The sequence below is a fragment of the Mustelus asterias genome, chromosome 6 (assembly GCF_964213995.1).
Source record: "Mustelus asterias chromosome 6, sMusAst1.hap1.1, whole genome shotgun sequence".
Lineage (NCBI taxonomy): Eukaryota > Metazoa > Chordata > Chondrichthyes > Carcharhiniformes > Triakidae > Mustelus > Mustelus asterias.
Window position 1 is genome coordinate 142,367,126 of NC_135806.1, and position 15,838 is coordinate 142,382,963.

The window sequence follows — 15,838 nt, forward strand, 5'->3', positions numbered from 1 at the left end:
GCTGCTATTGTGCTTCGGTGATGGAGAGACGGTATTTAAAGGTGGTGGATGAAGAACCGACCAAGCAGGCTACTTTGTCCTACATGGTGTAGAGCTTTGAGTCTTTTTGGAGCAGCAATCATCCAAGCAATCATACTCCTGACTTGATAGACAGACTTTGGGGAGAGGCGGCAAGTTACTCAGCCCATCTTGGAGTTGTTCTTGTAGCCACAGTATTTATATGGCTCGTTCTGTTCAGTTTCTAGTCAACTGTACCCCCAGGATGTTGATAATGGGGGATTCAGTAATGGCAATGGCACGGGGATCGTCATGGGGAGATGGTTGGATTCTCTCTTGTTGGAAACCCTTCTGTGGCCGAATTATTACTTGCCATTTATCAGCCCAAACCCGGGTGTTGTCTAGGTCTTGTTGCTTATGGACAAGGACTGCTCCTGTACCTGAGGACTCATTAATGGTACGGAGCACAGTGAAATAGTGAGCAAACATTATCTGTGTCGCATTGATGAAGCACCTGAAGATGCTTGGGCCTAGGATACTACCACAAGGAACTCCTGCAGCAATGTCCTGGGATTGAAATGATTGGCCTCCAATTGCAACATTTTTCCTTTGTGCAAGGTATGACTCCAAAGAGTGGAGTTATCCCTTTATTCCCATTGAACTAGGGCTCCCTGATCCAACACTTGGTCAAGTGCTGCCCTGATGTTAAGGGCAGTCACTCTGATCTCGTGTTATGTGCTGCTACTGAGAGCTCTCAGCACCATTAACTATCATAGCGCAACGATAAACGTTTTAATTTGATGATTTTCTGCAGCAGTTGCAGAGGAACAAGTGCAGTTTACTGCCACAATCCACCTGATTTCCAATTCTGCCAATGCCACTGGGGGTGGAGGAGCAAACCTACATATAGGTGGAAAACTGCATTGACATATGCCAATTCCCTGGGAACAAGCAGTGGTGCGAGTTTCCTCAATGACATTATTGAAAAAACCCTGTAGGCTGCACAGGTAACGTTGTGCTGCACTGTCTGCACCTGGGGAATTGACGTAGTCTGGCATTGCGCAAATCAATTTCTCCCAAATAATATATTTATTAAAAGCCTGGCGGCAGTGTCCATCCATTAAGTCCACAATTTGTCTCGTGCTGTATCCTATCAATGTCAACATCAGACAATCAGTTTCTTTCAAGAATTGACCAGTCATTGCAGCCAAGCCTGAGGGGTTGGGAGATCAATAAACAGCAAAATTGGTTTCACGTGCATAAATTACCTTAAAGTAATAGTGTACTACAGCTGCACTGCCCACTGGCCTTTCAAAGTGAACACTCTCCAGATTATCTGTATTTAATTTATTGCCCTGATGCAGCTTTGCGGAGAAACTGGATATAACAATTTTGGCTTGGACATTCTGATAATTTTATACCAGCAAAATTAATGAAACCTCTGTAGCAGAACACTAGCACTGCACTAGATCAATAGATCTTCCAGCCTTTCACTTGGTGCGGCACGGTGGCACACTGGTTAGCACTGCTGCCTCATAGCGCCAGCGACCCGGGTTCGATTCCCAGCTTGGGTCACTATCTGTGTGAGTTTGCACATTCTCCCAGTGTCTGCATGGGTTTCCTCCGGCTGCTCTGGTTTCCTCCCACAGTTTGAAAAGACATGCTGGTTAGGTGCATTGGTCATGATAAATTGCTCAGTGTACCCGAACAGGCGCCGGAGTGTGGCGACTAGGGGATTTTCACAGTAACTTCAATGCAGTGTTAATGTAAGCCTACTTGTGACACTAATAAATAAACTTAACTAGAGAAACAGCTTTAGAACGACAGGATGGAAATCTCACTGTCAGCAGTAAAGGTGCAAGTGAATCGAGTCTGCAACAGTCTTGGCCCAGCTCCTTAGAGGTTCAAATTCACAACAACAAACTGTACACATTTATGCAATTCCACCTCGTCAGTGCATTTAGCAATTGGGCAATCTCTTACAAATTTTCAATGAAACATCATACCAGCCTCCCATCCATTGACTCTGTCTATACTTCCTGCTGCCTCAGCAAAGCAGCCAGCATAATTAAGGACCCCACAACCCCAGACATTCTCTCTTCCACCTTCTTCCGCCGGGAAAAAGATACAAAAGTCTGAGATCACATACCAACCGACTCAAGAACAGCTTCTTCCCTGTTGCTGTCAGACTTTTGAATTGACTTACCTTCCATTAAGTTGATCTTTCTCTACACCCTAGCTATGACTGTAACACTACATTTTCCACTCTCGTTTCCTTCTTTATGAACGGTATGTTTTGTCTGTATAGCACGCAAGAAACAATACTTTTCACTGTATGCTAATACATGTGACAATAATAAATCAAATCAAACTGAAATAATCAAATCATAGCCAAGAGCACATACTAACCTAGCTATTAAATAATCCACACGCAGTCTCAGCACCTTCTGCAGAATACTGGAGTCTCGGATGAGATATCGGAGGGCACGGAGACCAGCTGCACGCACCTCTTTAGCTTCATTTAACAATGCTAATCGCAAACTGTGTAACAGGACGAAATGTTTATTAAGGAAGATTAAGCATCTATACAATACCTTCAGCACACCCCAAAGCATATCAGTCAATAAATTACTCTTGAATGTGTTCCGCTACTATTTTGAAGGGTAATGCAGCAATTAAATTATGCATAGCAAGCTGCCATGAACAGCAAATGGGACAATTGATCAAAGAAACAAAGAACAATACAGCACAGGAACAGGCCCTTCGGCCGTCCAAGCCTGCACCGACCATGTGTTCCTAACTAGACCATCCGTTTGTATCCCTTTATTCCCAGTCTGTTCATGTGGCTATCTAGATAAATCTTAAATGATCCTAGCGTGTCTGCCTCAACCACCTTGCTTGGTAGTGCATTCCAGCCCCCCACCACCCTTTGTCTAAAATACGTCCCCCGCATATCTGTATTAAACCTTGCCCCCCCTTACCTTGAACTTGTGACCCCTTGTGTTTGTCATTTCTGACCTGGGGAAAAAGCTTCCAACTGTTCACCCTATCTATGCCCTTCATAATTTTATAAACTTCTATTAGGTCACCCCTCAACCTCCGTCTTTCCAGGGAGAACAACCCTAGTTTACTTAATCTCACCTCATAGCTAATACCAGGCAACATCCTGGTAAACCTTTACTGCACTCTCTCCAAAGCTTCCATGTCCTTCTGGTAGTGTGGCAAGCAGAACTGGACGCAGTATTCCAAATGTGGCCTAACCAACATTCTATATAACTGCAACATCATATGCCAACTTTTATACTCTATGCCCCGTCCAATAAAGGCAAGCATGCCATATGCCTTCACCACCTTTTCCACCTGTGCTGCCACCTTTAAGGATCTGTGGACTTGCACACCCAGATCCCTGTGTGTCTATACTCCTGATGGTTCTGCCATTTATTGTATAGCTCCCCTCTGCATTAGATCTACCAAAATGCATCACTTCGCATTTATCTGGATTAAATTCCATCTGCCATTTCTCCGCCCAATTTTCCAGCCCATCTATATCCTGCTGTATTCTCTGACAATGTTCATCACTATCCGCAACTCCTGCAATCTTTGTGTCGCCCACAAACTTGCTAATCAGACCAGCGACATCTTCTTCCAAATCATTTATATATATCACAAACAGCAGAGGTCCCAGTACAGAGCCCTGCAGAACACCACTAGTCATGATGTGGAGATGCCGGCGTTGGACTGGGGTAAACACAGTAAGTCGTCTAACACCAGGTTAAAGTCCAATATAAACCTGTTGGACTTTAAACTGGTGTTGTTAGACTTCTTACTGTGAACACCATTAGTCATAGGCCTCCAATGAGAAAAAGACCCCTCCACTGCTACCCTCTGTCTTCTATGGCCAAGCCAGTTCTGTACCCATGTAGCTAGTTCACCTTTGATCCAGTGAGATCTAACCTTTCGCACCAGCCTGCCATGAGGGACCTCATCAACTGCTTTACTAAAATCCATGTAGACGACATCCACGGCCCTTCCCTCGTCAATCATTTTTGTCACCTCCTCAAAAAACTCAACCAAATTTGTGAGGTATGACCTCCCTCGTACAAAACCATGTTGTCTATCGCTAATGAGACTATTCAGTTCTAAATGTGTATAGATCCTATTTCTAAGAATCTTCTCCAACAATTTCCCTACCACGGATGTCAAGCTCACTGGCCTATAATTACTCGGGTTATCCTTGCTACCCTTCTTAAATAATGGGACCACATTTGCTATCCTCCAATCCTCTGGGACCTCACCTGTGTCCAATGAAAAAAAACAAAGATTTCTGTTAGAGGCCCAGCAATGTCATCGCTTGTCTCTCTCAGTAATCTAGGACAGATGCCATCTGGCCCTGGGGATTGTCTACCTTAATGCTTCCTAAAACACCTAACACTTCCTCCCTTGTAATTGCGATTTGTTCTAACGGGTCTACACACCCCTCTGAGACACTACCAATCAACGTGTCCCTCTCCTTTGTGAATACTGATGCAAAATATTCATTTAGGATCTCCCCTACTTCCTTGGGTTAGTCGACAGGATCAGATCTCCAATTCGGTTTCTGCATCTGCCACAGTACCGAAACAGCAATTATCCTATGTGGCTTTGAAAAAAGACAAACTATCCTCATCCTTTGAGACTGGTCTACAGTCTTTGACACAGTTGACCACACCATCCTCCTCTCCCACTTTGCTGCAGTTTTCCAACTCTGCGGGACTGCATGTGCGTGGTTCCATCTTTATCTATCGTAGCTAGAGTGCCACTTATAACAGTTGTTATTCACACTCTTCAAGAATCATAAAATCTCTCTAGTGCAGAAGGTATGCACAGACTCTCCATCAGAGCACTCCCACCCAGGCTCTGCCCGAGACCCTCGGATTTATCTAATCACCCTAACTTACACATCTTGGGCTACTAAAGTACACGTTAGCACGGCCAATCCACCTAACCTGAACATCTTTGGACTGTGCAAGGAAACCGGAGCACCTGGAGGAAACCCACGCAGACACAGGGAGAACATGCAAGCTCCACACAGTTACCCAAGGCCAGAATTGAACCTGGGTTCCTGGCGTGAGGCAGCAGGACGAATCACTGTGCCACCCTTGCTGCTCTCATACAATTACCTCTTGTGCCCTCAAGGATCTTCTATTCTTGCTCCCCTATTTCTCCTCTGCCCGCTCCCTCAGCAACATCATCCAAAAGCACAGCATTAGTTTTCACATATATGGTCATGACACCCAGCTCTACCTCACCACCACTTCTCTCAACCCCTCCACTGTTGCCAAATTATGAGACAATTTGCCCGACATCCAGTACTGGATGAGATGTTCGCCCAATTAAATAATAGAAAGACTGAAACTACTGCCTTTGCTACCTACTCCAAACTCTGTTCCCTAGCAACCAGCTCCATCCCTCTTACTGACAACTATGAGACCAAATCAGACTGTTTGCAACCTCGATGCTGTATGTGAACCCAAGATAAGCTTCAGATCATCTGTCAGCGCAATCACCAAACACCACCTCGTTCAACCTCTCTAACATTGCCCAACTTTGTTGCTGAAACCATTATTCGTGACTATGTAACCTCTATTCCAACAGGTATCCAATATTCTACCTTGGGATGTTTTATTATGTTAAAGATGTTATGCAAGTTGCAATTGTTGTTAATGGTATTGGCTGTGCTAACTGAAGAATATTGGATGCAGTACCAAGAGAATGCCCCATGTCCTCTTCAAACATACACTTCAAGACATAGATAGGGTCATAGTTTAATATCTTACCCAAGCAATTAAGGGTGCCTTCAGCACCACAACGAAATGTCAGATTACATCACGTACTTAAATCCTGGAGCAGGGCTTAAACCCAATGACTAGCTGACTAGCAGTGATCATTATTTAGAAGATAAAAGATTTTAGAATCAGAGGTTTACAGCATAGAAACAGACTCTTCAGCCCAATTTGTCCATGCTGCCCGTTTTTTTAACTCCTAAGCTAGTCCCAATTGCCCATGTTTGGCCCATATCCCTCTATACCCATTTTACCCATGTAACTGTCTAAACGCTTTTTAAAAGTCAAAATTGTACCCGCCTCCACTGCTACCTCTGGCAGCTTGCTCCAGACATTCACCACGTTGTGTGAAAAAATTGCCCCTCTGCCCTAACCATGACTCCTAAATTCTCACCAAATCATTAATATAAATGACAAATAAAAGTGGGCCCAGCACCAATCACTGAGGCACATCGCTGGTCACAGGCCTCCAGTTTGAAAAGCAACCCTCTACAACCACCCTATGTCTTGTGTCAAGAAGCCAATTTTGTACCCAATTGGCTACCTCACCCTGGGGATCCCATGAGATTTAACTTTATGTAACAACCTACCATGCGGTACCTTGTCAAAGGCCTTGCTAAAGTCCATGTAGACAATATCGACTGCACTGCCCTCATCTACCTTCTTGGTTACCCCTTCAAAAAACTCAATCAAATTCGTGAGACATGATTTTCCACTCTCAAAGCCATGCTGATTGTCCCTAATCAGTCCTTGCCTCTCTAAATGCCTGTAGAACCTGTCTCTCAGAATACCTTCCAACAACTTACCCACTAAAGATGTTAGGCTCACCAGCCTGTACTTCCCAGGCTTTTCCCTGCAGCCCTTTTTAAATAAAGGCACAACGTTTGCCACCCTCCAATCTCCAGGCTGTGGCTGTCGATGATTCAAATATCTCTGCTAGGGGACCTGCAATTTCCTCCGTAGCCTCCCACAACGCATGGGCTACAATTCATCAGGTCCCAGGGATTTATCTACCTTGATGCGCAGTAAGACTTCCAGCACCTCCTCCTCTGTAATATGCACACTCCTCAAGACATCACTATTTATTTCCCCAAGTTCCCTAACATCCGTGCCTTTCTCAACAGTAAATACTGATGAGAAATGTTCATTTAGGATCTCACCCATCTTTTGTGGATCCGCACATAGATGACCTTGTTGATCCTTAAGAGGCCCTACTCTCTCCCTTGTTACTCTTTTGCCCTTTATGTATTTGTAGAAGCTCTTTGGATTCTCCTTTGCCTTCTCTACCAAAGTAATTGTGTGTCCCTTTTTACCCTCCTGATTTCTCTCTTAACTCTACTCCTACACTCCAGCGATCCACTTGATCCCAGCTGCCTATGCATGTCATATGCCGCCGCCTCCTTCTTCTTAACCAGGGTCTCAATATCCCGAGTCATCCAGGGTTCCCTACTTCTACCAGCCTTGCCCTTCACTCTAAAAGATCCTTCTTCAAGTTGAAAGATCCACATCACTCTGGAGAGGAAACCCTCTGAACTTGGACAATGTTAAAAGCCCTCAGCAATGACAAAATGTATTTCCACATATCAACTGCAAAGAATGCATTTACTGAACTTACCATATAATAATTTCTTCATAAGTAAAGCCTAGTTTCTCTTCACAGTGGCCAACATGACAGAGTAACTGTGGAGGAACAGAGATAGACCATTTAAAATGCAGTTAAATTAAAACATCAAGTCTAAACAGTGTTACTAACTTTGTTTCTACTGTCCAAAGCAGAATATTGCTTCAGGGCCAAATACATGAATACTGCAACATGGCATAATGAGACAAGTCTACACTGTGGCTTCCCACAATGAGCTCCTGATTTCAGTCACGCCACATTGGGCAATTGCCAAGTGGAGGCCAAATACATAGCACTGGAAGAGAAAGAGAAAAACAGAATGGTCTTACAGTAATATTACAACCATTTCACTTGACTGAATCATTGAAGTTTACACCAATGAGGCAGCTAAAAGGCCTAATGCGGCAGTGTTGTTGCAATGCTGAACAAATCACATTATCCATTTTCTCTCCACATCCATGCTTTCCTGTGCTTTCAATATTTATCAAATTTTCTCAAATATGCCAGTCTGTTTCAACTAAGTTACGGCAAAACATTCTCTTCTACAGCAAATTCTTGCTGTAAAAAAATTCTTGACTTCTTCTCAGTGATTAATGATAATCCCAATGAGAGGAAATAAGTTTTCTCTATTCATTCTATCAAAACTCATCATTTTCAAAAAACTCCATCTCTTGAAAATAGAACTGATATTCCAGTCTCTCATGATTAATTGTAGTTCTCAATCCCTGGCTTAATCCTACACTGAATCTACACTGTATGCTCACTGCGGTTTTAGTATTATTTTTAATAATGGAGTGTTCAAACTGCATACTCTTTAACTTCACTTTAACAACTGCATTGTACAAATGTCCCCAACAACAAATCCCAAAGCACTGTAGGCCTTTTAATGGCTTTATCTACCTGCACTTACACTTTCAGGAAATTATGCATTTGAAGTCCTCAGTCTCTCCCCATCTATATCTTCCAATCTTTTTCATTCCGAAGGAATTTCATTTGTTTTATGAAACCTGGGATAATACTGCCTTATAATAATGTTTATTTTCTTAGAATGTAAAAAGGAAGTAGCAACATTAAATTTAAGTTCTAGCAGTATTTTAATAAGGCAGCCTTTGCACAGAGACCTAGGGGTATATGGGATAGTGAATGCCCAAAGCTGTCGTCAGGCATACCACTAATCTAAAAGTCCAATGGTAAAGCAAGGCTAGGGCTTGAATATGATTTACAAATTATTAGTCTGTGTCACTGATGATAATTACCAATTTAGTAAACACAAGGGTGTGGAATTGAGCTGTGAACAGATCTGAGCTCCTGCCTCCCAGTTACGCTTTTGAATTAGACAACTGTGGGTCACCTACTGCTCCAAGATTGGTCGGCAAGTTTGGCAATTTTGAAACCCTGACAACATTCTTGTAAATCTCCTCTGACCTCTCTCCAGAGCAATTATGTCCTCCCTGCATTGTGACCAGAACTATACATGAAACTCCAGCTGTGGCCTAACCAGTGTTTTATACAGTCCAATCATTACTGCACTACCCTCAATCCTCCTTGCTACTCCCTCTGAAAATTCTATTAAGTTGGTAGATCTTCCCCTAACAAAACCATGCTGACTACCCCTCATCAACCCATGCATTTCTAAGTGACTCCAGACCCACAGCAATGTGGTTGACTCTTAAATGTCCTCTGATACAGCCTCTGAGAAGCCACTAATTTCAGAGCAATTAGGACTGAGCAATAAATATAGGCCCAGTCAGCGACACCCACATCCTATGAATGAATATTTTAAAAAACAAGTCATATAAAGAATGAATGATTTCAGACAACCCAACTATTGTTTGCAGATACTTGTCATCGGATGTGAGCAAATAATTAACCCTAATTAATAATTATTTGCTCACATAATACTTTCGAAACCCTGTAAATCAGTAATTGTAAAGGAATATTGATATGTATTCAGTGAAGTTTTGAATGTTTTAAATTTGATGTGCCAAGTTGAGAAATTGCAAGAAAACTAAGTTTAATTCAACAAAAACACAGAATGCTGGAAAATCTCAGCAGGTCTGGCAGCATCTATGGAGAGAGAACAGAGCTAATGTTTCAAGCTTGGATGACTCTTCATCAGGGCTTAATTCAAGCTCATCTAAATGTTTAAAATGTTAAAATGCAATGAAAGCACTCAAAACAAATTGAGGAAATGAGACATTTTTAATATAGCTCACTAAAAGTTTGTATGGTAAAAAAGAGAATGCTATTAAAGGTACAGCAGGTCAATCAGTACCCAGCAGGGTCAGATAAGTAGAAATCATAGAAACCCTACAGTACAGAAAGAGGCCATTCGGCCCATCGAGTCTGCACCAACCACAATCCCACCCAGGCCCTACCCCCATATCCTACCCGCTAATCTACGCATCCCAGGACACTAAGGCCCAAGACAATTTTAGCATAGCCAATCAACCTAACCCGCACATCTTTGGACTGTGGGAGGAAACCGGAGCACCCGGAGGAAACCCACGCAGACACGAGGAGAATGTGCAAACTCCACACAGACAGTGACCCAAGCCAGGAATCGAACCCAGGTCCCTGGAGCTGTGAAGCAGCAGTGCTAACCACTGTGCTACCGTGCCGCCCCGTGAACATTTCCAGTATGAAGAAGGGTCCCATTCAATACAATTGTCATAATAAAAATGTTACTGGAGTTTAAAAGGCTATGCCATCTATTGGGCTGTTTCTGTAGGTGGTACAGACCTGTTACATAGCCACAGCCAACCTATAACAACAGATTGGTTTGAAGCAGGTGTTGCATGATAAATACTCCCCTGTTGTCTTCCTGCTTCTGCATTAACACCCACCAATCAACCCACCCCAACCATCCAACAATAGGCCCACTCCCACCCATCAACACACCATCACCTAAAAGCAGGTTCACTCCCACCAATCTACAACTTTACCTAACAACAGGTTCCCTCAACTTATTGGCGGCAGTGTTAAAGCTAATTATTTCAGTAAAGCCTATTACATCTAAGTTGAAACTATTAAAGCACTGAGAGATTTCCATAAACTCTCAAGTCTTTGTGAATTTAGTATTTTAAGCTATATAATCAGTAGAATAAAGTACTGGTGCTTATATGTCCTTTACTGGTGGTGATAGTAAATAACATACATGAATAATCAAAAAGCATTAAGGACTACGTGTACTGGCATCGTTACTTAATCGGTTATTTTCCCTCAAATTAATTGGCACCAACAGATTAAACAAGTTATGAATTGGAATTCTGTCTTCATGCCAAGTGCCAACTCACTCTTCCCACCTATCTGCCTTTTCTAAAATATAAATCACAAATTAGGCAATTCAATACGTGAAAATACACATCTCCTGTGTGAAGCAACAAGATCAGTGTAAAGAGGCCATTTCCTCTTCAATTTCCTGTTTGTGTTTTGTTGGTTAGGTAGGGGAATTGAAACATAATTTGCAGGGAGTGTAGACTGTTCTGCTGTAATTAAATGTTATGCTTAATACCAAGGTTCCCCATACTCGGCTCTAAGGGAGGCTGCCAGGGATTGTGAAGATATTGGGAGTGAGAGCGTGACAAGGGAAAACGGGGATCACCGGCATGAAAGAGAGGTGTGACAGAGAGATGTGTGTCCATGTGCGAGCAGGAAAGCATGAGAGCGCGTGCGCGCGAGAGAGAATGCGCGAACGTGCTAGAGAGAACGTATGAGAGCGCTCAGGTGTGTGCGCACATACACACACTCTTCACAACCCTGGTTGCACATACACATATACAAAAGAGAAAATAATGAGAGTGTAATGGGCAGTGCCTGAGCACTAGTGAGGGAAGCAGACGTTTGATGGGTGGGCACAAAAGGCCAATGGGGCAAAGGGTGGATTTCCATCAAGAGGTTGTATTGCACTTTTAGCATTTTATAGACAGTTAAGTAGGGAGCTGAAGGGTGGGAATTTAACCTCATTTTAAAATCCACTTCAATATGAAAGAAGGGGAAAACATTTGTGCAGAGGGGGAACAATCTGGCAGTTGTTTATTCATTCATAGCACCTCATTCCCAAAATCCCCAATAGTTCCCTCACTGGATGGGCTATAACGTGATAAAATGAGATTGGGGAGGGGAGTGTTAGGGGCAAGGGTGGAGGAAGGCATATGGACAAAGAAACCAATTGGAATAGAAAAGTTACTGCAAATACTCACCGACAATGACAAATGCTACAATCAGAACATAAACAATTATTATTAGGAATTTAACTGCCACAGAAGGCTCAAAGGCTCCAGCTGAGACCAAACTCTGAGCAGAAATCCACCCCTTTGGCCCCTCTGTCTGCCTTTAAAATTCTGTGTCATCTCACTGTGGCATTGACACTGCCAATCAACTCCACTTCCCTGTTTTCCTTTGGTTGTTTGCAGCAATGGCTAGGAGATTAATTCTTCAAGATCTCAGCATAATGCAGGAGGGTTGACTACTCTAAAATTCACACACAATGTATTAGGCAGGGGTGCAAAGTACTGGGAGCTGTTCACCATGCGTGGAAACACAGCACAGCTACTGTCTGTGCTGTGAAAGAGAAATTACAAACATCATCTTCGCTGAAGGAAGCTGCCGTAATATTTATCTCCAGAGTGACATCAGGAGGAAAATATCAGTGTATGACACTCGCACGGTGTAGAGATCAGATAACCAGCCTGGCCTACTTGCCCTCACACTACGAAGCTTAAAGAGAGGCAAGTCAAGGAGAGGGAGGGGGGGGGGGGGGGAGGAGGAGGAGGAGGAGAGAGAAAGAAGAGAGAGAGAGGAAAAAAAGAGGAAAGAGAAAGAAGTAAAGACACTGTCCTCACTCACTGGCTTACTCATCTCAGTGGCCCGAGAGGATCGGATATACAAACACTTCTATGGAATGCCAACTGCAGAAACTCGACTACTGCAGAGAAAGAAAAACAAAAATAAATGTAAACACCCAGTGCCCCAACTATTCTAGAGTAACTCTTCAGTAATTCCTCATAACCAGCGCAAACTGTTTCAAGTATTTCCTCAATTTCTGTGTTATCAACAAGGTTACCTATTTGCCGTGAACAGAATTTCCACTTGTGTATCTGACCCACAATAATCTCAGCAAATGCAATACTGGAAGACACCAAAACACCTTGATGCTGTCTAATTTACAATTTATATACTTACTTTACGAGGGGGAATAAATAACGTTTAGATAGAATCATGCAGCACACCTGGGCACAAAACAGATTCCTTCAACAACAAGATTAGATTAGATTAATTATTACAAGTAGGCTTATATTAACACTGCAATAAAGTTACTGTGAAAATCCCCTCGTCGCCACACTTCAGCGCTTGTTCGGGAACAAAGGGAGAATCTCGCATGGTCACTGCACCTAACCTCCACATCTTTCAGATTGTGGGAGGAAACCGGAGCACCCAGAGCAAACCCACGCAGACACGGGGAAAACGTGCAGATTCCGCACAGACAGTGACCCAAGCCTGGAATCAAACCCCTCCGGCCCTGGCGCTGTGAGGCAGCAGTGCTAACCACTGTGCCACCGTGCCGCAAATACTGTGCATCAAATGTCACAAATTTTGGACCTTTTCTAATGCTTACCAAATTATAATTCTTTTGTCTCAGGATAAGTAGAGATAAAAGATTAAACTGTAGCATAACAAGTTACTTAAATCTTATATTACAGGCTCGGGGACTCTGTCTGGCGTGCTCATCTTTAACCGTGAGGAATAGAGCAACAGGAATCTACCACTTTCTAACTTGAGTATAACAAAGGCTGCAAAAGAAGCACGAAGGCAGTATACTGAGAGGTTACCAGTACCAGTGTACAAGACCAATTTAACATTTGCCATCTTAAATGCTTGCTGTACCAGCATGTTAGCTTTCAGTGACTTATGAACAAGAGCTAGTGAAGTGCCACAAGGATCAGCGTTTGGGCCCTGGCTATTCACAATATATATATCAATGATTTGGATGTGGAGATTAAAGGTAATATTTCCAAGTTTCCAGATTTCACAAAATTGAGTGTAGGTGAATTGTGAGGAGGAGCTAGACACTTCAAGGAGACTCAGAGAGCCAGGTGAGTGGGCAAAAATTTGGCTAATGGAATATAATGTGGAGAAATGAGAGGCTATCCACTTTGGTAGGAAAAACAGAAATAGAACATTTCTTAAATGGGGGAAGACTGGGGAGTGTTAAATTTCAAAGAGGCTTGGGTGTTCTTGTTCGTGAGTCACTTGAAAAGCTAGCGTGTAGCTATAGGAAGTAATTAATAAGGCAAATGGTATGTTGGCCTTCGAGGATTTGAGTATTCGGAGTAAAGATGTCTTACTGCAATTATATGGAACCTTGGGGGGGGGGATCACATCTGTAGTAGTGCGCGCAGTTTTGGTTTCCTTACCAAAGGAAATATATACTTGTCAAATAGAGAATGTAACAAAGAATCACCAAAGTAAATCCTGGGATGGAGGGATTGTCAGAAATGATTAAATAGACTAGGCCTTTATTCTCTGGCGTTTAGACGAATGAAAAATGATTTCATTAAAACATACAATATCCTTAGTGTTCAACAGGGTAGATGCAGGAAGGATATTTATCCTTAGCAGGGGAATGTGGTCTAGAATGTGGACACAGTCTCAGGCCATTTAGAACTGAAGTGAGGAGGAATTTATTCACTTAGAGAGTGGTGAATCTTTGAAACTCTCTACCCCAGAGGGCTGTGGAGGTTCAGTCATTGAGTATGCTCGAGACTGAAATTGACAGCTAAAAACATTTAAAAACATCAAGGGAGACTGGAATATTGGAGGAAAATGTTGAAGTAGCTGATCAGCCATGATCTCATTGAATGGCAGGGCAAGATCAAGGAGTTGAATGGCCTACTCCTGCTCCCATTTCCTATGCCTACACCCAAGATCCTTTGAAGTTCAACACTTCAGTCTCTCACTAGTTAGTCTAGATTTCTGTTTCTCAAGTGTATGACTTCACATTTCTCCACATTATATTCCATCTGCCAAATCCTTGCCCACTTAGACTCTCCAAAACCTCTTGCAGCATCTTTGCATCCCCATAATACACACTTCCACCCGGTTTTGAGTTATCTGCAATCTTGGAAATATTACCTTTAATTCCCACATCTAAATCATTGATATATATTGTGAATAGCTGGAGCTCCAAGCACTGACCCCTAGTCAGAGCCTGCCAACTTGAAAATGACCCACTTATTTCCACACTTTTTGTTGTCCTTTAACCAGTTCTCAATCCATGCCTGCATATTCCCCAATCTGATGTTTACGAACCTCATGTGGGATTTTAGCAAAAGCTTTCCAAAAATCTTAATATACCAAAATTCAACATTTAGAACATAGAACAGTACAGCACAGAACAGGCCCTCCGGCCCACGATGTTGTGCCGAGCTTTATCTGAAACCAAGATCAAGCTATCCCACTCCCTATCATCCTGGTGTGCTCCATGTGCCTATCCAATAACCGCTTAAATGTTCCTAAAGTGTCTGACTCCACTATCACTGCAGGCAGTCCATTCCACACCCCAACCACTCTCTGCGTAAAGAACCTACCTCTGATATCCTTCCTATATCTCCCACCACGAACCCTATAGTTATGCCCCCTTGTAATAGCTCCATCCACCCGAGGAAATAGTCTTTGAACGTTCACTCTATCTATCCCCTTCATCATTTTATAAACCTCTATTAAGTCTCCCCTCAACCTCCTCCGCTCCAGAGAGAACAGCCCTAGCTCCCTCAACCTTTCCTCATAAGACCTACCCTCCAAACCAGGCAGCATCCTGGTAAATCTCCTTTGCCCTCTTTCCAGCACTTCCACATCCTTCTTATAGTGAGGTGACCAAAACTGCACACAATATTCCAAATGTGGTCTCACCAAGGTCCTGTACAGTTGCAGCACAACCCCACGGCTCTTAAACTCCAACCCCCTGTTAATAAAAGCTAACACACTATAGGCCTTCTTCACAGCTCTATCCACTTGAGTGGCAACCATTAGAGATCTGTGGATATAGACCCCAAGATCTCTCTGTTCCTCCACAGTCTTCAGAACCCTACCTTTGACCCTATAATCCACATTTAAATTTGTCCTACCAAAATCAATCACCTCACATTTATCAGGGTTAAACTCCATCTGCCATTTTTCAGCCCAGCTTTGCAACCTACGTCTCTTTGCAATCTACACCTGCCCTCCACCTCATCCACTACTCCACCAATCTTGGTGTCATCAGCAAATTTACTGATTCACCCTTCAGCCCCCTCCTCGAAGTCATTAATAAAAATCACAAATAGCAGAGGACCAAGCACTGATCCCTGTGGCACTCCGCTAGCAACCTGCCTCCAGTCCGAAAATTTTCCATCCACCA

At 43.0% G+C, this 15,838-nt stretch overlaps 1 protein-coding gene across 2 annotated transcripts in view; it reads right to left on the reverse strand.

Annotated features, from left to right (window-relative positions):
• The window catches only part of rictora (RPTOR independent companion of MTOR, complex 2 a), a 234,058-nt gene that overhangs the window by 132,303 nt on the left and 85,917 nt on the right, over nt 1-15,838 (reverse strand). The window contains exons 3-5 of one of the 2 annotated variants that reach the window (XM_078215239.1): nt 12,289-12,367; nt 7,435-7,499; nt 2,407-2,538 (exon numbers count right to left, since the gene is read on the reverse strand). In XM_078215239.1, coding sequence (XP_078071365.1) covers nt 2,407-2,538; nt 7,435-7,499; nt 12,289-12,300 — 209 coding nt within the window. In that variant the 5' untranslated portion in view covers nt 12,301-12,367. The remainder of the gene's footprint in view (nt 1-2,406; nt 2,539-7,434; nt 7,500-12,288; nt 12,368-15,838) is intronic. The other variant, XM_078215238.1, reaches the window with a different exon arrangement.